Source organism: Engraulis encrasicolus, chromosome 16 (genome assembly GCF_034702125.1).
Source record: "Engraulis encrasicolus isolate BLACKSEA-1 chromosome 16, IST_EnEncr_1.0, whole genome shotgun sequence".
NCBI classification, from domain to species: domain Eukaryota; kingdom Metazoa; phylum Chordata; class Actinopteri; order Clupeiformes; family Engraulidae; genus Engraulis; species Engraulis encrasicolus.
In genome coordinates, this window is record NC_085872.1 from 29,285,092 (window position 1) to 29,310,584 (window position 25,493).

General features: G+C 42.8%; 2 protein-coding genes across 3 annotated transcripts in view; both read left to right on the forward strand.

Moving 5' to 3' along the window:
* ccdc13 (coiled-coil domain containing 13) overlaps positions 1 to 2,070 on the forward strand; it is a 13,410-nt gene extending 11,340 nt beyond the window's left edge. For both annotated transcript variants that reach the window (XM_063219316.1, XM_063219317.1), the window contains exon 16: positions 396 to 2,070. In XM_063219316.1, the coding sequence (XP_063075386.1) occupies positions 396 to 567 (172 nt within the window). In that variant the 3' untranslated portion in view covers positions 568 to 2,070. The remainder of the gene's footprint in view (positions 1 to 395) is intronic.
* On the forward strand, positions 583 to 25,305 carry tmie (transmembrane inner ear). The gene is made up of 4 exons (XM_063219318.1): positions 583 to 676; positions 14,940 to 15,057; positions 15,358 to 15,507; positions 25,073 to 25,305. The coding sequence occupies exons 1-4, from the start codon at positions 674 to 676 to the stop codon at positions 25,279 to 25,281; spliced, it is 480 nt and encodes a 159-aa protein (XP_063075388.1). The 5' UTR covers positions 583 to 673; the 3' UTR covers positions 25,282 to 25,305.
* The last annotated feature ends 188 nt before the right edge of the window (positions 25,306 to 25,493 follow it).

The following is a 25,493-nucleotide window of genomic DNA, read 5'->3' on the forward strand; positions in this document are numbered from 1 at the left end:
ATAGCAATCAAAAGAAGAAATCGGGAGATGCTGAACAAATACTGCACTGCTAAGCTGTCTTACCTACCTATTTCTTACATTTGCAATGAGGCTTTTCAAGTATGTTTTATTATTTACAATAGGCACATGGCACTCAGACATACTGTAAGCCTACTAAACATAATGCCTTCCAAGCACAGGACATGTTTCTTTTTATGTGTCCAGTCCACTAATCAATGTTCATTTCCGTGCTGCTGTAAGTGATGTGTGCTTTTTGTTGTGTGTGTGCGTGTGCGTGGGTGTGTGCATGCACGCGTGTGTGAGTGCGTGCGTGTGTGTGTGTGTTTGCGGGCGCGTGCGTGTGCGTGCGTGCCTGTGTGGGTGTGTGCGTGTGTGTGTGTGTGTGTGTACTGCAGGCTAGCCGGCCAGCTGGAGGAGATGGAGGCGCTGCGGGCCACTCTGAGGACCACCCGGCAGGCCAAAGAGGAGGACCTGCAGCTCTACAATGACATGATGAGCCAAGTCAAGCAGGTGTTCCTGCAGGCCCTGCGACAGCACAAACAAGACACAGCCAGCCTGGAGGGCTAGCGGGGGATGCCGCGGCCGACCGTCCCCGTCCGATTCGTCCCGCAGAGGGGAGCCTGTGAAGAGGCAGAGCATAGCTTCGCTGCAGAAACAGCGGCAGTGTGGATCCATGGTATCTCTTTTCACGCCTGATTACACACGCTTTATAAACATAATCAGTGCCTTTCTCAGTACCTGGGTAGAGAGCAGGATTTCAAACAGTATGTACTCTTAAAGACAACAGAGGAGAAATGCCACAAAGGGAAATGTCACTGAGATAGTGTGAAGGAAGCGTCACGCTTTTATGTCAGATGCTTGTTTCATGGTTGTCAGAGCGGGAGGCTGTGAAGTTCAGATGGAATTTGGGGAGAAATTACACATTGTGATACTTTGAAAATGTCGATGTCCGTTGCAGAGGCCTTAGGGAAAAATGGTGTTTTCAGGGAAACAGTAGCTAGTTGTAGAATTTGCTAGACCATAAAACATTAAAATAGGCCAGCAGTTTAAATTAAATATGCTTCAATATTACCCAGACTGTTGTGAATTATTGAAATTATATTCTAAGTCATGCAAACAAATAAATGTTTTTGCTGTAAACACAAGCTCTAAAATGGACACAATCGACTAGTGAGCCCCATTTCGTCCAGTCCAAAGATAAATATTGGCGCAGTCTGCTATGTAAAAACAAGAGAGAGCAACATTCCCCACGTTACCACGTTTAAAAACAGAGGAACCACACAGACAAGCGTGTGCACACATTTAACCAAACCTTCTCTCGAGTGAGGGAAATGAAATCATCACTGACATGACTTGTGATCCAGTTGTAAAAGTGTCTGTCGACATGAAATGCCTTGGAACTACACCGTTCTTTACTTAGTCCACATATATATCGGCCGCTCCCCTGGCCTTTGACAAATGCACACCCTACATGTGCTGAGCCACCCCGGCCGTCTGGAGGCTGCTCCCTAGAGCTGCCTCACTGGATCGCCTTCCTCTAGCATACTCGCGTACACAAGAAAATGTTCTTCCGACTTGGCAAAAAAGGGACTTCAGCAGCCACCACACACTGCCCTGCCTTCCCGCGCTGTTCCACTACGCTTAATTTAAGCCTGTGGCTGAGGTACTGTGTAGAGCCTGAAATACAGCAGTATTTTCTCCTTCCCAGAACCCTAAGGGACACTGGCAAGCACCCTAGGCTCCAGCGAGTGAAAAGTACCACGAGACAAAAATGTCACAGAGGTGTCGTGGATATCATGGAAAATAGGACTTTTTGCACCAGGAACTCAAAAAGCAGCTTGTGTTTAACATGTCAAGGATTGGTGACGATGGGGAATGCATCGGTGGAGAGCATGAGGTGACGTTTGACGAGTCGGAGGTGATGGGGCGCAGGAGTGGGGGCTGGGGCTTGGGATCTTACCCAACAGCCTTTTGGCACACACACGGTAAATCCGTTCAAGAGGAGTCCACTTTCCCTTTGCGGTTGAATGAGCAAATAGCCGTCACGCTAAATAAATGTTTTTGAATCCATCTTTGCTTCCCAGTGTCATTTGGATGTCTAAATTAGACCAGCAAACTGTTTGTACATAAGTCCACAATGAAATGTAAACAGACAACCCAAATATAAGCTGTTCATTAAAAAGTTATTTTCTAGTTTATATTCTACATTGACATTCATGACTATCATTAATAATTTCGCAGGGCGTTACTACCACATAGCAGTTCATTTACATTTATTAAATGTAAAATATTTCCACATCGCTACTATGAATGTGATAGAGGTGGCATACCACAGGGGTCAGGTCCTAGACCTTTCATATTCAATCATGCCCTAAGGTGAAATCCTAATACTTTTTGGCAAGTGATATTTTTGGTGAATACACATAAGTGTGTGCATGTTATCAAATAATAGTATTTCCCCAATTTTTTGTTACGCTATCGGAAACTGTTCAATTTATTATAGTTATTAAAAATATAAGCACCATGCATTTGATAGCACACATACAATATGTTGGTCAACTAGTGTTGACTGGCAATAAAAGGGGAATTATTACATTTGTACACCACAGCTCTGCAACCCACTTTGGATCTTGACCCATCAGTTAAGAAACACTTCTTAGTGCATTCCCTGCCTTTCAGGAGAAGCACTTTTCCAGAGGAGCAGGCTTTTTTAATGACCTCTTCACTGTCACTCTTAAGAAGACAGTTTACCAGCTATAGCTTATCACAAACACTACTGGTAGAATTTCATCCAAGAACAAGAAATTGAAGCATATGCACCACCACCACCACTCAAAACACACATGCACGCCCACACGCAGGCAGGCACACGCGCGCGTGCACACACACACACACACACACACACACACACACACACACACACACACACACACACACACACACACACACACACACACACACACACACACACACACACACACACACACACACACACAATGGACCCAACAATCAAAGCATAGAGATAGTACAAGTATACCCAATAATATAGTCTAGGTTTAACCAAGATGGACTCCTGAGAATCAGAGAGACAGAGTGTACTCTAGTGCTGTATGCAACTTGAACCAAATCTATTATAGATGTGCAGATGTACCCTGAAATGTAGCCAGTTTTATCCCAGTTAAACATGCATGTGCTCTTGATTGATGCACTCTATTCCTACAGTGCATTTATTTGAATGTAATGTTATTCCTTACCTTCCCTATCACTGTTTTAAAGTATGTTGCATCTCACTCTTTATTGATTTGCACTTGGTCTCGTTTTTATTTAGACTTTCCATTTGGTTTAATCTGTAGAAAACACATTGCAAATGCTCTGATTAAATACACTTGCCTTGGCTTTTCAAACTAACTTCAAGTTTCAAACTAAAATGAGTTTTCATGTTTCAAACTAAACTGTCATACCATTTTGCTAATTGTGACAAGATGACATACTATTCCATTCTAATGCCCAAGGTTGTGGTTGCCTTTCTGGAAAGGCAGAGTACCAGGAGAGTAAACATCAGCGGTGTGATAGCTCAGCTCCATTTTGGCAAAACAACAAGCAAAACACACACTATGATCCTCTCCGTTACGCAAATTCTAATTAAGACACTAAATTATGTACAGAGCCAAAGTCCCAGTGAGCACCTACTAGTGTTGTTGCCAAAACAAGTATATCTTTAAAGTGATAGAAAAAATTATACAGCATTTATATTTGATGTTCCCACCTCATGTTTGAGGCTTACTACAAGCAGCCCCCATCCATAACACATGGGCATATGCATGCATACCAGAGTGGGGAATATCATGGCCTGCTTTACATGTGCTGCTTGTAACTTGGCGTCCATGGTGGATTCCTGAAAACAAACATAGCTGTCTCCCAGAGAACCTCTGACTGACAGAGCAATTAAGGACTTTGTCACATCCATATAAATTAAGTTTTACTATACAGATTAGTATTGTCTCCTCATGCTGTGCTGCTCAGAAAGGTGAAGATTTATTCCAAAAATCCTTCGCAATAACCAACTAGGCCAAACAGAAACTTGTGTAAACATAGCGTACGTAAACAGCCTCACCTATTTGTCATTCCAGGTTTGAATGAGTCCTTTCTCCATCCTTCTCCTCAGAGGTATTCCCTCGTTCTGGACCAATGCTTCCTCCAGACCATTGACTGTATCCAGGGACTTAAGTAAACAGGTCCTGCTGTGAAGGCAGAGGTTAAAGTTTGCCATGTGAGTTTGACGGAGTTGTGAAAATGTGTCGACCTGAAGTGCTGAGGGTCTCAATGAGCTCATTCATCCCGCGGCAGAGAAACCTCTCATTTGCATGCAATGGAAAAAACACAAACAGGGCCATTTATCTGCGAACGTGAGGCGTTGGGTTGTTTATGATGTGCAGTAAAATATTTTATTTCAAACATGTGTGTCATAAAGCTGTGTCCTGTGCTCACCATCAAAACTGGAACACTCTGGATTTTTTTTGCAATCAGTCTAGAATTTACTGATATTCCGACAAGTTCTCTGAGCAGAAGCCAGTGGATGCCTGTGAGAAGCCCAGAGGGCCTGATGGGTCAGTGCCTTGTTAGTTCCTTATCAGCTTCAACTCCTCTGTCGGTACTGTGGTTGTGTGGACACAAGAGTAGCACTTAGGGTGTAAAATATGTAAAATGCTGTATATTTCTGGATCATGGAATTGATGGAAGAGCCTTGAACTTGTCTCCGGATTTACTACTCTTCATTTTTTGTCAGGTGTTATGCAATCTACTGTATGGGCTGAGAAGACGTCAAATCCAGCCATTGTATTGCAGTCAGGGCACATGTCATGAGGTTTAGTGGTTTAGGATGTGCACATCACTAGATGGCAGTATATGGTAGATCCTATTTTCTCACTGTAGCGTGGCACCAAAGCAACAGTGCTTTCACAAAGTGGAAACTAGCCACATGTATAGGGCTGCGTGCAGGGCCGCTGACAACTGTGGCTGTGCCCAGGACAAAGTTGTCTGAAAGCCACCCCACCAAATACTGTACATACAATGTAATGATGACCCAATTCTGGGCCCTCTTTCTCCCTGGGCCCGGGCCAACTGACCTGTTGGTCCCTCCACCCCAACCCCTCATCAGCTTCAGCTTCCTTGGCTGTGTGGGTTGTCCATATAAAGCAACATTATGGTTGCCAGCACTGTGGTGTACCTTTTAGCATCTTGTGTTAGTCATTCTTAACTGTAATTACATGTGGGTCTGTGAATGGGAGATTAGAGGCGATATCTTGTACTACAGTCTCTGCACATCCTCAGTGTTGTGTACCTGCTCCTTGAAACTCCTTGCAGCAGTGCAAGACAGATCAGTACACAATGCCAGACGGGATTTGAGCAAGCTTGGATTGTTGCCAACTACACTGCTGTTAGACAAACAATTACAAGGATTTTGCACAATTTTTAGCAACTTGAGGGAAGCAAAAACAGTAATTCTTCAGCATGTGCCTTCTGTACACCTATGTCGGTTTGTTGGGTTGATACTTCAAATCCCTTTCATTTCAACCCACACACATTCTTGCAACATCTTGTTTCTGTCGCTGTAGGGTTTTAGTGATTTTGACAGTGAATGATTTTTACTTGCCGATTGCAGTCATCTTTCATGGCTGGTTTTGTGGTGTGGATTGCAGGGCATATTAGTAATCGTATTGGATTTCTTCTGTGAGAGGCTGGACCTCCTGCCGGACAGATTTGTCAGGTGCATGGAATTGTGTTGTTAGGATGTCAACAGTAGATGTTCTGAAAATCAATTGAATTGCAGCTCTTCTCACTGCCCCCTCAGAGATACCACGTCATATACTGCATTGTAGTAGAAAAAAAACAGTGTTCCCATTTGTATCACTGTCACCGTGGACAGCCCTTACAGGTATATTGGGATGTATATATTAATGAATAATTTCTAGGTTAGAAAACCATTATTGTGTGCTCGAGAAACCACACAGAAAAAAATGGTGGGTAAAATAAAATGCAGTCACTTATGTGTTTATACACACACACACACGCACACACACGCACATAGATGATTTCTATTTGTGGATGCTGTAGAAGCAGGCCACAGAGCATTTGTGTCATGATGGGGGAATCTTTGGGAAAGCCAGCATGGATAAAGGTCATGGAATCAAAGGTTAAAGGTCAAGAATATGGCAATCTAATTGAGAATGAATACAGAATCAAGCATACACAAACATCAAGGGTGCAAACGTGCAGAGTATGCTGCGTCACAAACACGGGCATAGTACATATCATGCAGTGTGTTTCTCAACAGGGGCTCTACAGCCCCCTGGGGGTCATTAGGGAGCCTTTGAGGGGTGTCGAGAAGGACTCAGCTGAGAGGGGCGGGACTTAGTTGCAAATGGGGGACAATAGTCCTTAGTTTTTTTAATTCTGAAGGGGGTGTTGACAGGCTTATCATGAAGTAAAGGAGGTGTTGGCAGGCTTATGATGAGGTGAAGGGGGTGTTTTTTCCAAAAATGTTGAGAGCCACTGATGTGGTATGTATAAGCCTCTTTGTTGTTGTTTTTGTTGTTGTTGTTGTTTTGTTTGTTGTTGCTGCTGCTGCTGCTACTGTGACTCCTGAATTTATCATGGTGTATGCCTGCTAGAGTGCAGGGGAAATCTTAGACAGAGGACATGCGTGGGTGAGAGCTGGGATCGAAGCTGGAAGTGTGAATCAATGACTGCTTGACATGGCCACTGGCGCAGAAATCCTATGTATGTGTCATTTCCATTGCCTGTGCATCTGGGGTGGGGGGTTGAGAGACTGAGGCAGCTGCAGGTGGCGGTGCGGTCCTCAGTGGAGGATGATTGGCATTCGAGTCACACCGCCAACACATCTGTGCAGCACCTCTGTGGTTCATTTGGGGGGGAAGTGAACAGATTGCTTACGTGTTTATAATTAGTATCGATGGCTGACATGCCAGCGTGACATGCCAGTGACATGATCACAGAGGAACAGCAGACATTCATTGACTCAGAGTGGGGATTTTATTCTATTAAAAGCTGTTAGAAGTGTAGATAGGGAGCTGTTGAAATATGACACAATGATTTATAAAGGATTGAACGGCCCGGACCAGTTAGCCTGGGCGAAAAGCCGACTGTTGAGATGTGCGGAACCAAAATCTTTGGGTGGAGTACATAGGATGGCGTCGCCAGGCTACAGACCAGTCACCATGGCTCCGAATTTGAGCTCCTTTCAGCAGTGGTGCAGCAGGCAGCAGAGTCTTATCTCCAAAGAATCTAGGGCTACACACATGGTATGCATCAGCGCTGTGTCCGTGTTGTTTAAAAGGGTATGAGGATCACATAACGGAAGGTCAGATCCCTTGAAAATATATGGATTATTCACAAGTACAGTGTAAGGGACTGGGAGCAATCTACTGTGCCTCGCGTTTTTTTTTGTGGTCTATTGAGTCCTCTGTAGGCCTACGTTCACACTTGGCAGCTGTATCTAGATTATTATGTCTTATGTAGAATATGGTGAACAGCACTGACTTACATCAAAACACACAAACATGCTTAGTAATATTTTCAAACGGCTGATCCGATGTAAATAAATGTATGCTAAAAATAATAAGAAGAATGAAAGGCTCTTGCCAAGACAAAAAGGTTATATTCTATCGTGGGTTTATAAGATGATTGCTTTCTTTGTTGTAAGTGCAGTATTGTCGTGGCCAAAGGGCCAGTTGAGTTTGATGAACTGCTCAGTTTGAGTCTGGTCCAGTTGTGTGAGTGGGGCAAAGTGCCATGTCAAGTGAGCAGCGTGGTGTTGTCACTGTGGAGCTGGCTAGATTGTGCCCACTGCGAAGAGTCCATCTGCAAGAAGCAGTTGACAAAGTGGTGCACTCACAAACCAGACAGGCTTGCCGACCCTTGCGATCCCTTGGACTGCAGATCGGCAAAGCCACTGGTCGGTTCGCCTACTCTTGACTGGCACAGAAACAGTTCTAGTAGTACAGAAGCTTGCAACTTTCTGAAACGTGGCAGCATTTTGACATTAAACAGCACGCTCAGAACTTTCCAGATTAATGTAACAGGGATGGACTTGGATGTATTAGGAATGAAAATCCTTAAATCCTTTGAAGGGGTTAGGGACTAGCGAGGCTGAAATGCTGACGCAGCAGGCCTCAGCTGTGTGCCTTTATTGAAATAAAGACGGTAAATAAGCAAGCAAACAAGCAAAAAAAAAGTTTTCAAAATAAATATGACACAACTGTAATTCAACAGTATGCAGCTGCCTCTGCTCAGACATCGCCACTGCATTGTCTACCCCGCTCCACCTGACGTGACATGACACCTCAAAGCCAGTGTCAACTTTGATGGTACCCTACAACAGAGAAATAGCCTCCCTGGATGAGGCACTGAAGCCAGGGTGCCGGGAATCTAGAGGATGCATGCACATACAATATGGAAACCTCGCAAAACCACTGCCATTCAGAATATGAGATTAAACAAACAAACAAAAAATGAAACGGGAGATGTGTTTCATATACTTACAGTTCAGCTGGCATTCTTTATTTGTAAAGAATAGTATTTGGCATTCTTTTTCATGTTTGTCACGCCAGGCAAGGATGCTGGGAACTGTGTCGAAAAGGCAGAGAGATACATGTATCTGTCTTCCTTTGGTAAATAGACAAACCAGTGACCCAGAAATTTGTCAGTGTAGCTCAAAAAAACTGTTAGCCTACCCTTTGGGATATTGATTTGTCTGGAAACAGCGAGCCAAAGGGCCCCTCCTAGATAGGAAATGCCATTTGTTCTACCGTGAAGTCCTGGAGGATTAATGCCAAAAAAGTGAAATGAAACAGAAAAAACACTGTTTCAATGGATTGCCAATGCTGTCAAGTAGCATTACTTCAGAAAATGTTTCCAGTGCAACTGCAGAAAAAAGAAATTCACTTCGTCAGTTGTGTGTTTTCACTGGTGACAAGGCAAATTATGTGCTTCCGTGTCACCATGGAATCCACCACACTTCCTTTTGGTTGAAAAGGCAGTTGCCCTATATGATTGAAAAGGTCTGTGATGAAAACTGAATTTCATTGGATAAAAAAAGAACGATTTCCCATTTATCCTAGTATTGATGGCTATTCCTGTTTCATCACCGTTACACGTTTCACTTAGTCCCACCATATGAAACCATTTCTCCATCTAAATAGGGCAGAAAATGACAGCATTCTGGAATGTTATGTGAAAAAATAGACATGTCTGAAAAGAGAGAGATTTCTTTTACACTTTTTGAAGTTGTTTAGAAACAAGCCTCTTTTCCGCATGCAGTATAATGCCCATGGTCTTTTAAGATCTATTTCTAAATTTTCAAAATGGCATGATGTCCAGGGAAGTATTACTTCATAAGAAGAAGATTATGAGTCATGGTGTGTTATGCAAATGAGTTGAAGGGGACAATGGAGAAAAAGAACAAATGAGAAAAACAGCAAATTCACTAATAGGCACATAAAGTTGAATTGCTTTGAAATAAATCGTTAAAAAGGGCACAGTTCAAATCCTTGACAAATGATGCCTCTCTCTTTGTCTCGCCTCCAACGCGAATCAGTTATTACATGATGCCAGTCCAAGCAGAGTTGGTATTCCCCTCATACCACATAAGAATGTGATAGGGGGCAGATATATTACATAATAGACGACATTTTGAAGCCTATGCCAGGTGAGCAGAGGAGATTTTCAGTAGGCCCCTGTGGCAGCATGGTTAAATGGGAGCAGGGCCACCGCTAGGCATAAGCAGAGTAAGCAGATCGTTTAGGGCAGTGGTTCTCAAACTTTTTCAGACCGAGGACCACTTTGTCCCCACTAACATTTTCAGGGACCACCTGTCAACTGAATTGACAGTTGACGGGTACTATTTCGACACTGTTCATTTTTATACATACTTTTTATTCACATTTACAAGTCTTATTGTGGTGAAAAAATGACTTCAGACATGTTTGGCTTCGTAATTATGTTACAAGTTTAGCCTTCTGTTAGTTTGTCCTGGAAAAGTAGAATTCCCTGTGCGGACCACCTGAGCTCTGTCGCGGACCACCAGTGGTCCCCGGACCACACTTTGAGAACCACTGGTTTAGGGCCTCATCCACTTTGCCCCCAAAATTGGGGCCTCCCAAATTGAGATTGACTAAAAAATGTATTGTAATTAGTAATATTTATTTTATTTAGGGGGGGGGTCTCCTGATATGCTTTGGGCCTCCAAAGCCTTAGCATTAGCCCTGCATGTGAGCCCCACAAGAGGTGCAGGGATGGGTTACCTGGATTCAGAAACTACAATCCAGTTCCTCATATTCCAAATGACCCGGTTTCACCTGTGCAACAATAGAGGGCATGTGGACAGGTAAAACCTGGTGATATAGAATATGTGGAACTGGATTGTAGCCTCTCAATCTAGGTTGCTCATCACTGATGAGGTGTTATGGGATCTTAACACCTCCCCTTACACAGGTTTCCTCTTATTACCCTGAAGGAACAGTTATCTGTTAGTGGCTTCGTGTGCGAAAAAACTCAAGGGCACACTTGGTAGAGGGGACTGGCGTCATTGGATTGAGCTTTATTCGAGGAAAAAAAAAGTAACTCCTACGAACACAAGTTTCATTATTACGCCTTTCTGCTGCTTTTTGGGGTTTTCTCACATACATAACCGCAAAGACAAACACAGACACACACACACACACACACACACACACACACACTTTCTCTCTCTCTCAGACACACACACGCACACACACTCTGTCTCTCTCTCTCTCACACATACACACACACGCACGCAATTTGGGATGATCACACGCACACTTGTCCTTCTCTGTCGGAATCCGAGGTTTTGCCAAGGCCAGTCAGCTCTCTGTGTGTTGTGCTGTGTTTTGTAACGCATCTTTACAACAGCCAATCATTGGCTGCGGAGAGGCAGATGAGTGTGTGTCCCGGAGGTGTCCACTCCCCCCATAGCAGCATGAGGCTGCATGGCTGGTAGTATTCCTGGCAGGCGAGGCTGTAAGCGACACCGGCCCCTTAATTAATTAATGGCCCCTAACGGATGGGCTGGCTTCTGCCGGCACGCTGCAGAGTGCGCTCGGTGTTCTGGGGCGCGGACAGTACGGCAGGCAGTGGGGCTGAGCTGAGAGGAGAGGATAGGAGAAGAGAGGAGAGGAGAGGAGAGGAGAGTAGGAAGAGACCAAGAGCATGAGCCCAGTCAGGCGGATGTGAGGGGAGCGGAGCTGCAAGGGGCTGCTGACCAGGCAAGCTGGTAGGCTATCAATCACCTGGACCATTGTTAGTTGGTCCTCCCTGTTCCAGCGCGCAGGAGGGGTGGGGGGCAGGGTGGAACGACAACAGGGGACAGAGAGAAAGGGAAGGGAAGGGAGAAAGAGAGAGAGAGACAGAGGGAGGGAGGGAGCGCAAGAAGGGGAAGAATGGCGACAGATCGGCCTACGTGCCCTCCCTCGGTGTTGTTGCTGTCAGCCGCAGTCGCTGTGCTGCTCTCTCATTACATCCTTGATGTGGCTTCCCAGGTCCCTGACCCAGAGGTAGGAGATCCCATCCCATGGCTTTATTTACAGCGTAACATGGTGAATGCACCTCACATAGTAGCCTATGCGTATGGATGACGGTGACGAGCGTAAAAACGGCGACATTTGAGATTTAGGTGTGGAACGGAACACCGAGTTGCGGTGTCGAGCGCTCATAAATGGTGACAAATGGTTTATATGCAGAAATAAACTGGTTTGAACCGCAATGGTGCATCTGTTATGGCACTACTGGAGTCAGACTGAAGTAACCCCCTTTACCGGGGCTCCCCAATGTAAACAAACAGACTTAGGGGTGTCCAGTGATGGAGCAACATGTAGCAATGTGCTTTTAAATGTATTGTTTCCCTCCCCACAATTGTTACTTTGTTTACACAGCATATCCATAGCATAGGAATGTAGTACACAGGAAGTGATGAGTATGAGGTCACTGTAATACTGTAAAATTAATGAACATTTCTCTTCATTAAAAACTGTACCGCTACCCAAGGTCCTAAAAAAGGCTGACTCATGGTTTTATATTTAATTCATACCACCAAATAGTATGGATTTCTACATGTATTTTGTAATATACAAAAATAATAAACCTGCTGTATGCCAACATAACACAACACAAAGCTCATAAAATTGAAAAAAGAGTAAAAACACACAAAAAAAACTTTATATCACCTTTGCCCAAGGGACAAAACTCCCAATGTACCGACTAGATCATATTCCAGTAGTTCTGCGCATATGATAAAGAGACGCTCTTCCAGGTGGCCTGCAGAAAGAACTCGGGGGGTAAAAAGTTTTGTAACAAATAGGTTTCACAACAGGCAACTTTGGAATGGCTAAGTGGGGCGCTATAGGTGTAACTGCGCTCATTTCACATGCACACCTGTGCCGGCAGGATGAAGGGACGCTTAACCCAGGTGTACCTCATCATCTCAGTGTGGCTCTCAGTGTGAACCTGGGCTGCTCCACAACACAGGAGCATTTTTAACCAACAGATGGTCCATTCAGTTAGAATGATACACCAAGATTAGATACATTTCTTTTAAAAAAAAAATTAAAAAAATAAAAAAAAACAGTGGGAAGAGAAATTGCAATATTTCCGAGCATTTCACTGTTTGTTATACTGTATGCCTTTCCACTGCACAGCTTCTATTTTTATTATATCAACTGCGCTGTTAACACCTCGACTTAACTACATTACATTTTCTGCAGCACTTATAATACACATAAGTGCTGCAGAAAATGTAATGTAGTTAAGTCGAGGTGTTAACAGCGCAGCTGATATATTAAAAATAGAAGCTGTGCCGTGGAGAGGCATACAGTATATAACAAACAGTGAAATGCTCGGAAATATTGCCATAGAGAAAAGGAGGGACAAAATACTTATACAGAAGAAAGTAAAGTTAAAGTGAAGCTTGAATCTGGACTCAAGGTGTTTTTTCTGTGGTCTCCTTGGACTTGTCTCAAGACTTGCAAGTACTTGGACTTGGACTTCCCTCCTTTGCCAAATATGACATTTGTCTCCGTCAAGTCTGTCTTTATTATATCTAGAGCATTGACCACCAAAAAATATTTTAAGATGCACTACGCATGTTTATATCTCTTTAGTATGGTTCAGGAATCAGGTGTTGTCAGCTAATCTATTTTACTGGTTTATGTGTGGAGGGGATATTGCTCGCATTATTCTGCCAATCTTAAGATCTTAAAATATTTACTTGTTGATTAACCCTTGCACAATAGACAAACATCTCTGTAACACATTGTCTGGCAGACTATCAGGAAAAGATTAAAACATTTCACTGGTGTACAGAATTCAACAAGTAATTTAGTCTCTTAGAGTTGGATATCCTATGACATAATATATTTTTGGCTTATTCTGTAATGGCAAAATATTGCTTATTTGTTTCCTCTGACTAAACTATAAAATGTTGAGGTATGACAGATGCTGCTGAAAGCAATGATTTCTCACTTCAGGAGTCCAGGTAGGTCTACCTGGGGAACCAAGTGGTTGACCTGACAACAAGAAAAGGCAGGCAATAAAGGGTTATTGCAGAGCTGATAGCACTATCATTTCCCTTTGCATCAAGTGCTTTGTGCTCATAAAATGACGTTTTCCATATGTTTGTCTTTGTCACCCTGGAGAGAAATTGACCTTTCTGTACGCTGCACTGCTGATGTTGTCAATTCCCTGCCACCTCCAGCTATGAACTGGGCCATTTTTGCCTTGTGGGTAAATCCATGATGGTTTCCTTTTTTAGTTCTAGGCCACTGATTTTGTGTCTGTAATATTGGACATCATTACACAGTTTGATAGTTGTTTTTTTGCAATTCCGATTGAAGGAGATATGGGATTTCCTAATTTGCCTTACATGTCCCTGTTATGACCATTAAAGGCTGATATAGACATGCTACATTCTGTACCTCTTAATGCAACGCTGACCTCTGCCACAAGGAGGTCAAAACCTCTGACATTACATTATGTCGAGGAACTTGACAACTTGTGAATGTACAGTAGTGTGGTCATTAAAACCACATCATACCAACAGCAAATCAGTCTATCGATCCACCACAGATATGAAAATGTAAAACCTAGTCATTTCAAGAATGGGTTCTTACTGGACTAACTCACAGACATACGAGCTCGAACTGAAAAGACAATACTTTACTTCTTCATTTCCCAGAATCCCCCAAATTACCCCAGTGTCTTCGGATACATACAAAAGCATCTCTGCCAATCGAACACAAAGCATCTTGGGACTTGCAGTTAACAAAATACACAACAATCACACTTTCTGTTCCTACAAAAATACTGACAGATACAAATACATCAGTCATTGTATTGTATTCAGGGCCGGCACTAGGCATAGGCAGACTAGATGGTCACCTAGGGCGCCACATGTCTTGGGGGACACCACAGTCCACAGAATTACAATATTAAAGCTTGAAACTTTACATAGACAATGATTTTTAATGGGCATTCAGCACACTTGGTACTAGATCACCTGTCCTCAGTCAGATGTATGACACAAAGTTTACAGATTACAATGTCAAATTCCACAAAAAGGAAAGATTAGTGCTCGCCTAGGGCACCAAATTGACTAAAACCGGCCCTGTTTGTATTTATCCTACACGACCAGCTTGCTCTATCAGGCCATGTCTGTATCACTTCCTCCCTCCTTGTCTCCTATTGGACACGGCTCTGAAGCACAGGAGCCAAGCCAGCTAAATACTTTATTTACACGATTGTTTATGAAAGTGTCCGACGTGTACAGTATGTATCTCTATCAACAGACCAATGTCATGAGGTCCGTGTTAGTGAATGTGGTTTTACATCATGGTGTGTTTACTCCACAGCTCTTACCCACAGACCCCCCTCCGAAACCGGATCCCATCACAACAGAGACTGTTGTCTTCTGGGGGCTACGGTTATGGCAGGTCGTGGGGATATTTTCCATGTTTGTCCTTGCTATTGGTAATGTAATATCCTACCTGCTTCTCTCACTCTGACAACCTCTCATTTTAGCGTTCAATTCACATACTTTGTCCAGACACTTGATGACTTTTTCAGCTTTTTTTTCCCAAAGAAATTATCACACCATTTAAAAAAATGTAGCAACATTCTGTCAGCATCATTTAATGTTTTCTGTATTCATTCATACATTCATTCATGACTCTGAAGTGAAATATTTTCAAATGAGATACAGCCATATGTAGAACAATAAATAAAAATATAAATAAAACAAATAAAACAAAAAACAAATCTATCTTGCAGTGATCACTCTCTGCTGTATCTTCAAATGCCGTATTCCCCGCACGAAAAAGGAGATTGAGGCACGACATGCCCAAAGACTAGCAGCGAAGACCTACGCGGACACACTGGAGACAGTTCCTCCCCTCAGCGAACTCACAGAGATACCAGGCTGTAAGTGCACTCTCCCTACCTTACTTCATGGCTGAGGCAGAACAATTCATATTAACATACATTAACATTTTAATTTTTTTTCCCCAAAGAAGTTATAATTAGTCGATGTCTGTCTCCTGTCAGCCATGTCTGAGGAGCAGGGTAATTTCAGACACACACTGTATTGAGTCAGAGTGTACTTTCAAACGTCGCTTGAAAGAGGACGGACGAATCCCATTTTGCAGCGACAGTCTGTTAGCCTGCTGATGAGGAGCATGAGCGAGCTGGACCTCATTAGATTCTTTGGTCCATTTGACACATTAATATATCTGCATTTGCTTCATGATCCCAATAGCTTGGGTACAATGCCTGGCTACTGCCATTTATGCCAATCACATTCACACAAGTCACAGAGACAGACTGAGCTAAGGGATGTGTCATGTCTGGCTTGAATTCAAATAGAAAATTTTGCCTTAGGGAAAGAGAGAGATAAAATGTACAGAAGAAAGTTCAGTTAATAAGGTTTGTGATTAGTTATTAGACTCCTCACTTAATATGTGACGCATGGAAACCTACCCCAAGGAAAAGATGTAGGTACATGGTTTCCTTCTGACAAAAAAATGGGGCAATTTGTGTGACTGCTGTAGGGCTAATTACACTCACCCAGGCAATCACACACTCAGTCAACAAACAACTATCAAATTATATTAGCTTTCTGATTTTGTGGTAAGGAAAGATTGACAGGTGGTCTATTGAAAGTGCACATTTTGGTGCAAGATACTTAAAGACTGTGCTTTCTGCAGTCACACTTAGGGGTTTCAACCATTATTTTCACATTTTCCACACATAGAAACCCTTATTTATATAATTAATCATGTGTCTTTTGACGCATATCCTGCTTTACTGACTGCACATTTGTCATATGATCATACATAAATGCAACACAGCCGTCCAATACTCTAATCATACGAGGAGGCCACTATTACGCAATGCACAGGCAAGTGCATTAGTTGAGTTATGCCTCTTTTCCACTGCCAGTTTTCTGGTAGGCCTACAGCTCGACACAGCGCGTCTTGGCCGCCACTTTTTGCTTTTAGATTGGTCACGAAACAGCTCATTCGAAGAGCAAAACGTGGCGGCTGAGTCGCACTGTGTCGAGCTGTAGGCCTACCAGAAAACCAGCAGTGGAAAAGAGGCATTAGTGCTGTCTTGGAACAAAGAGTCTTACAGAAATGTAAGTGTACAGTAAACAGTGTCGATTATGCCATCACCTCCCCTGAGTATTGTACAGTCGTCAGTCTGTGACGCTGCATCACCGCTCATAATCAGACTGTCAGTTCATTACGACCTTACTTCCTGTGGTCGTGGCCATGCACACCGTGCTATCTTTCCTCTGGCTTAGGTCATTCACTTCCACGTCTTTGGGAGCTCCGACTTAACCCCTTAGCGCAGAGCCTATGTTATAACCTTGCTCTCACCAAAATTGTAATGGCTGTGTCTTTATCTGTTACTTAAGGCTCTCTGCTCTGTCATAGCAATGCTGTTATGATGTAGTTGAGTGTTTTCAGAAAATAGTGAATAGGCTCGCCGGCGACCCCATCTGCAGTAAGAGGCTACTGTAAGCATTGTGGTGTCGTGTCAGCGTGTTACGAAGAACCTTTCTACTTCATCCTTCATTGTTGCCGGCTTTGCTGCTGCTTTGTATGCCTATGACCATGTTGTGCAGGGGAGGCATGTCATGGGTCACTGCCTCCTGGTGTGCATCATCGTCCCTGATTATTAAACGCACAAATATGTTGTTGTAGCTGTAGTTGTACCTGTTAAAATAAATATGAAAAGTCAGTGCCGGTACGGGTTGTGGTTGTAGAACCTTGGTGTATGTAAATAAAGCTACTCCTGTGAACTTCTTACCCATTTAGTTAGGACAAGATTATGCAATGTCACTGCATATTGGAAAAGTACATTTTGTTAGTAACCCCACAGAATGTATTAATCAGACAATGATATTCAATCCACCCTCATGAGTTTCGCAAGACTTGTTTCAACAATTTAGCCTTTTTCCTCTGTCTGTTGACATTTAATAAAAATGATTTTACATAGAGTTTAGGTACTTAATGAGATCACTCATTCTGAAGGTTTATGCTGAACAAGGAAGTTTACTAGTAAACCATAGTTGGTGTGTTGCGGTGTGACCATCACCAGGGTTGTGATGGTGCTTTGACTATCACCCAAACAAACTTTGATGTTCGATGTTTGGTGTAGAGGTCAGTGCATACGTTTGGTGCACAGGGGGCCAGTGTACAGTACAAAGCTGTCTGGGCCAACTCTCCACCACTTTCCTACAAATAGTTTCGGAAGAGGGATGGCACACTGCCAAGACCATCAAAGGTCAACAGAGATGCGCTCACTGTTGACCACAATTCCATACGGTGCACCGCTGGAAGAGGTGGCCCTGGTGGTGTGAAGGACCTCAGAGATGGGTGGTGCTGGGGAGGCATGCACAGAGGCGCATCTTGCCACCAGGCAAGACAGGCAGCCGCTTGGGGCCCCCAAGCCCCTAGATAGTGAATAACAGATACTGTACTACAGTAGTGGTGATTTTGGTTCAAATGTTCATTATTTTGCATTTTTTCTTGGGGCCCCACCTGACCCTAGATTCGCCTCTGGGCATACAGTAGAGAGATGGGAGGAGTCTGGTTGAAGTTGCATGAGAGATCCCTTGAGGGTGGGAAGAGCGAGAGTGTGCACACAACGATGGTGTGATCATCATTAAGGTTGTGGGTGTGATCTGACTGTCACAACACTGAGTCACAGCAGCAGAGATTACGGTTGCCCCTATAGCTGGCTTCATAGTTTGATTGAATAATATAGTGATAATGGTTTGCCACCCTTGACTTAATGGTGAATAGTTTACTTCAGATTTCTAATTAGCAGTACCTCTGCAACAAACTTTCTCTGTGATATGTTAGAAATCATTGTTTGGAGCTAGCAAGTGTGTTGGCTGTTCAGAAACAGACAATCTGTACAATGTGCAACTGTCTATTCATTCTCTTTTTCTCTTACATAGTGGTAACAGGGAATCAGAATGATTTTCACCCTGTAATAATTTGGAATATACACGTAAGCAATATTTGAGAATGTTTTTATCTCTCTTTGAACTCAATTATTTTAGTCCTTTTGTTTGTATACCTTAAATATCCCCTTGTCACTGCAGGGGATGCGTGTGTGTGTGTGTGTGTGTGTGTGTGTGTGTGTGTGTGTGTGTGTGTGTGTGTGTGTGTGTGTGTGTGTGTGTGTGTGTGTGTGTGTGTGTGTGTGTGTGTGTGTGTGTGTGTGTGTGTGTGTGTGTGTATGTGAGCGCGTGCATGCGTGTGTGTCGGTGGGGTGTGTCCCTGTCCCTGTCCCTGTCACTGTCACTGTCCCTGTCCCTTCTCTTTCCTCCTTGCTTGCTCTGTAACCTGCCTTCTCCTGACTTTTATTGCTTTTAGCAACTGTCCTTGCGTGACCATTCCCCTTACATTCCTCTCCTCCTCTTCCTTCTCTTCCTCCTGCCCTTCTTCCTCTCTCTTCTTCTTCTTCTTCTTCTCTTTTTCCTTCTCTCGCTAGCTGCCACCGCTGAAGCCTCGGCTGTCCCCACCATCTCTGAGCAGGTACAGGCTCGGAGTGCCAGCCAGCTACCTGTGGTCAGGGAGGAGGATGAAGTGGCTAATGCCATCAACCAGACGGAGATGGGATAGCACTTTCCCGCTGAGGCTGTCTCTTGCCCTGTTCTTTCCTCTGTCACAACACTACACGTCTGTGTAGTTTCCCAGTGGCGTGGGAGTCCTCTCCTTCCCATGGCATCTGTTCATGACTGCAACCTCTGCTCTGAAACTAGTGTGCAAAAGAATTGCTCCGCTACTTGCTGTCTCATTTCAGGTTTTTCAATCAGCATATAGCAGAGAAGATGTCACAAATTGTTTTTATTATTTTAATATATTTTAAGTGTCAGCGACAAGTATTGTATGCGTTCTCGGTCAGCTATGTGGCATTGCCATCTCAGGTGGGGATTTTCCCTGCCTTGCCTTCTGCTATACACCTTGTAAGAGGAATTAAACGGTTGTCTTTGTAGATTTTTTTCACAATCTGGATGCACAAAGCATGACTTGCTTTCACAAGGAAAATACATTGAATGTGTAGACAATTACCTCAGCAATCTACTGATTTTTAGTGTGTTGTTTACCTGCCTGTTTATGTGTATGTTTGTTATACATTTAGTAGTTCACTTAAATTTGTAGATTTATACCTTCAATAAACTTTGAAGAATGTACGATAACAATTTATGCATGTATATTCTCTTCTCTTCTCTTCTCTTCTCTTCTCTTCTCTTCTCTTCTCTTCTCTTCTCTTCTCTTCTCTTCTCTTCTCTTCTCTTCTCTTCTCTTCTCTTCTCTTCTCTTCTCTTCTCTTCTCTTCTCTTCTCTTCTCTTCTCTTCTCTTCTCTTAAAAAATTGAACACTTGTTTCAAGCCATACCAGATCGAATCGAATCCATAATGTACAGATCTTGTGTTGAATAATTATGCACTATATTCTATATCTTTATCTTCTTTCATCTTCATGTACTCCTGTCGTAAATATCTTGTGTGTAAACACATGGGTAAGATGGCCAAATGGCCAAACCTCAGTGACCTGTTGATGCAATGAGCAGTCTACGATTCATGTGGGGGTTGGTGTGACTTCGCTGAACTGAGTCTTCTTCAATAATGGCTTTTTAGTCAGTCAGTCGTGACACTGGGCCGTATTGTCACACTCATATTTAAAAAGAGGTGAACCATATTTATAGTCTCATTATTCTGTGTAGGATGTATGCTTGAGGAGGCATACAGGGAAAGGGGGAGCAGCAATACTGTATGTGCATATTCTAATGAGAGTGTGGGATGCCCATGATCAGTGCAGTGGAAGAGAGGGATGTGCACATGTGCAAATCTCAGCATGCTACCCATACTGGACGGCGTTGCAGATCACAATGATTCAGTCCATGCATACATGCAAACAGCAAATACTGTAGGTTTGACTGAAGGGAACGAAATGGTTGTGAATGCGGTACAAAATAGAATATCGGTGATAGTTAAACTGAAATAAATTATCGCTCAGTGAACAATGGGCTGACTATTGAACCCTGAGCCAACGATTTCCACAACACAGTGTTTCTTTTATTAACGAAATATCGCAGTCATTTGAAGTGGCAGATGACCTGTGATTATTGTGATTTTATCAGACAGATGGGCTGATGATGCTGATGACGTGTGGAAGTGCTGTGCAGCAGTGTTGTTGTTGCCCTTGTTGTGGTGTTTGTTATCAGGGCTGGACTGGCCATCTGGCATAGCAGGCATTTCCCGGTGGGCCGCATCCTCGTGGGGCCCTATTTTCAGAAATGTAAAAAAAAAAAAAAATTGAAAATATGGCCCACGAAGGTGCGAGGCCCAACCGCTGAGTCAGTTCTGCGCCGCTAATTATGAGGGCGGGCAAAAGTGCCCGGGCCCTATTTCTCCCCCAGGCCAGCCCTGGTTGCTATCCACCTTACTGTGAAAACAATCACATGAAGATGTGTGTGACGTGTGCGAGACCACATAGCCTCAGGGAGACTGTGTACAACGTCATGCAGGAAATGGTTCATCTCTTGACACATTTCTGTTACACTAACAGTGACTGAGACAGACAGGAAAACACAACGCTTCCATAAGACGCGTAATCAGAACACACCCACTGAGGCGTCTTTGCACACTGAATAATATCAACTCTGCGTAAATAGGGCCTTCTGAATAATATAAGCCTATCATATATAGGGCACTGCCACTGTATGTCTTTTGCTGCACCTTCGATCTAGGAGAGCTGTAATAATGTACGTACACCAGTGTAAAGTGGCATGAGATTACACATTCTCAATTTATTTGTATCAGAGATGTTTTTTAATGTATCTTTCACATTTACATTACACTAGTATACAATTGAAAAAATGAGTTTGATAATCAGTCTTGCTTTAATGTAGGTAGTAGTCGATAGAGTGCTTGTACTTTTTCATTTAAATAAGTAGTTAGGCTCTATTACATTTTGTTATTAGGTAACACGCACAACATTAAATAATTATCTTGTGCCGTCTTGGAAAACTCAGCATAAGCTTGTCTTTGGTGTTCTTGGTGGCAAATCTCGAGTGTTGTGTGTTTTGCTTCATGTTACCAGCCCTGCCCCCATCTCCACCCTCTGCACTCTGCTTCTGTTCCCATTCATCCCCATTAGGAGTTTAGACTTTCAACAAAACCACACAGCACAAACCAGACATGTCTGTCGTGGACTAGGACAAAACTCAGAAATGTCCATCGCTCTTCCATTGTTTATGTTGCTGCAGACAGAGAGATATAGATCTGTGGTGGCAACTTTGTACCATTAAAAACTATAACAAGCACAGTAAATCAATGCGACTGAAGCTGCATGTCCCAAGGAATCGATTTAACCTGTTTTTTTCGAGATTAGTAGGATTTTCCCCAAAAGTGCTTGGTGCTAGACGGGATATTTCCAGATACCTTGTGGATTATGCTTTTTGTGCTAAATAGAGCTCCTGAAGTGCAAACTGTTGAGACCAGCATAGCATGGCGTATTACCTACTAATTACCTTACCGACCTTGTCAGTCAGTGTATTTTTGACAAGCTCTCTTCTGTCCCAGGATAGCTTCTTTCTGATCTTTTATGCAATTGGCAATGCAAGTTAATAATATAAAATTCAGGTCCCTGAAGCAGCTGAAGAATGAAGTGTGAATATGTGTTTATTTTTTGATACAATTGAATGCCAGCAGAATGTTTCGCTTCTCTTTATTCTTCTGTGTTTCACTCCTTTAGGGATCCTGCACTGGTTAAATATAGCAGGCATGACATGTCCTTACACTTTTGCATGTTTCCCTGTTTCTATGTTTCGGGTGAAAATGTCACACTAAATGAAAGACTTGATATGTATCTTAGTAGGCCACTCATTCACAAAACTATTACATACAGTAGTACTCCACTGTGCACTGAGACTGTACGATCCAATTTCCACAATAATAAAGATTTATTGTTGAAGTAACTATTTATAATCAACATTAAACCTAATTCGGTAAGTGAGCATGAAACTAACAAAGCATTTCAGAAAACTATGTCAGTTTATGGCTTATTAGGCAAAAAAAAGAAACTGGTCTACTGGTGTAATTCATACCGTAGTCATAGTTCATGGCAAAACATAAATTACCTCTTTAGAGGAAAGTTTCAGCATGGGCTGTTTGTTGCTTCTCGTGTGTTAAGTCCAAGACTTTTTTGGCCAGGTCTTTGCAAATAGTTCCCCGTAGACATGGTGTTTACATCTAATTATCAGTAATGTGTTGGTTTAATAACATGCAATATTTAATGTAATGCTTCGCCGGCCTCTTTTACATTCCCTAAACTCGGCCCAGCACAACTCTACGACTCTGCACCAGCTTTTATATCTGTGCCCCTGGAGGACCATCATTATTACATTTTTTTTCAACTTTATTTTCAATTAATTCATTTATTTATTTATTTTAATCTCCCAGCCGTACCAATGTACAAAAAGGAGGTACCTGTATTTCCCACCCTTGATTTCGGTATTCAATTAAACTCCTCACTGCTCCTCACAGACACTGACATTACAGCAGATACATTTAGCTTGATCTTCAGGTGGGAAATCATCTGAGCTAGCCATTTATCTTTTAATGTCTTGTGTCCATCACTCTCGCTTGCTAACCCTCAGACCTAGGGAAAGCCATGTGTAAGTTTAGCAGTAGGCCTATATAGTAGTCTTATTTCTTCACGGTCAGTCAGAGTAAAACGCTCACTGTCCCCTCTCTCACTGATAGGTATCCAAACTGACTGCCATCACATCACCTTTCTGCTGGGTCATATTCCCGCCAACATTATAAAAACGAAGGTCTCCTCTCAATACAATGAAATGGGAGCCCAATCTTTCCCTGACACACCCCACCCCTCCACAGGCCTGTATTTTAGTTTAAAGATTTGTCCGCAAAGTAATTACCCAATTTCATTTACTGTACATACTGTACATAGTATCCACACATTTTTAAGGAGGCGGAAAGGGCAGTTGAACAGTATGGTCCACCAGACTAACACATCCCATAACACCCAGTCCGGCCTTGAACCATTTATGTCAGCAGCCAGTCACACATGTAGCAAATGAATAACTGGCTTAAGAAATGTCCCTACCTCTGCGGGACAAGTCGCCCAAATCTGCTGAGTTTCTGTCTGAGACCATAAGCTGCCATGCCTTCTCCCGTTCCCACCCAAAGCCTGCTAAAAGGGTTTACACCCATTTACTCAGGTGGGTTTGATAAAGCCAGATTTCCACCCCGAGAGGAATGTCAAAAGGGAAATTGTGTGGCGTGCCGTAGGGACACGGCAGTCCCAGTCCCGACTGTTATCAGTTCAGCGTTCAGGCTACTGGCTGGCTGTCACAGCACCTTCACACCCAGCCCAGGGGTGAATTTCTCAAAACCAAAGTTGCTTACTACATTACCTACTTTGTTGTTTTCAATGCATTTCCCCATTGGCAACTACCGAAGTTGCTAACAGGCTATCAACTTCTCTTTTGAGAAACTCACCCCAGGCCAGGCCCGACTGACTGTAGCCAGAGGGTTGCTTCATCTGCTTAGTGCAGTCAGCGATGCATTGTGGTGTTAAACTGAGTTATTATTTGTAATGCCTTGCACCTCTGCTATGAAGCCAGAAGTCAACATTCACCAAGTGATGCAACCGACCAGGTGCATCTCAAATTCAGTGGAAGAAACCTGGCTCCGAGTCACTTATGACTTAATTAGGGTGAAGGGCTTAATCTTACACTCCCAGGCACACTTGGAATGTTTTTTTCTTACTTTTAGACTCGAACTCATCAGTGGTTGTTGAATCTGTGAGAAGCAGTTGTGCTTTTGACCAAAAGGAACACAGTGTGCTGTACAGTGAAAAGGTCAACGGGGAAAATAGCTTTGAGATCGTCAATCAAGATAGTAGTGTCGTTAAGCTCATTTTCTGTAGGCTCCAACCCACAGTTATTTCTAACTTAGGTATAAGTTGAATGCCATAGTTTCACTTGGTAAAAATGTGTAAAAATGTACTTGTACTGGTTTTAGAATGATGTTGATAAACTTGCATGTGCATATAAGTTCACCTGGCTCAATTTCTCAATCGTGTGTCCATTCAGTACACCCGTGTCACGACATACCCAGCTCTTATTTTGTCAGACACACAGTAGTTCACTATTAAACCACATCTTGGAATCAGTGGAGCAGTCATTGCCCCGAGATAGTACATTTTGTAAAACCAAGGGACTAATTGTAAACTGCCAGGTATGCCCACAGATGTTTAGTACGGTAGTTCCAGACATGCTGTGTTCAGGTGCAATGATGGTGCATTTCTGAAGCCTACTACTGTATCTTAGTAAGTTGCCCAGATAGCCTTGACTTAGTGATGTATTGTAAACATACTGAGTATAAAAGTGGGTGAGTGGAAAAGAGCAGTACATAACAAATTCTCTTTTTATTTTCTAGCTGCAAAAGTGGAAGAAAAAGAGGTTGATACAGTGGCTGGAAAAGTGGACGAGAAGGAAGGGAAGAAAAAGAAAAAGGCAAAAGAAGGAGCAGAAGGGGAAGGGGATGGTGAGGAATCTGGAGAGAAGAAAAAGAAGAAGAAAAAGAAAGATGAGGAAGAGGAGGAGCCACAGGAAGAAGAGGAAAAGAAACCAAAGAAAAAGAAGTAAACAACTGTCACGCATCTTTACAAAATGTGCTAAAAACTTTTAGTAAACATTTTTTAAATAATTTTTATATTTTTTATTTTTTTATAAAAGAGTTTGTATTATGTTGTATGTATTACAAAATAAATTTTTCTATGTGTTAAATGGCTGCTTTATTGTTTTACATTCTGAATGCATAGGGTGTATTTAAGCTAAAGAAGTGTGTCTTGGACATG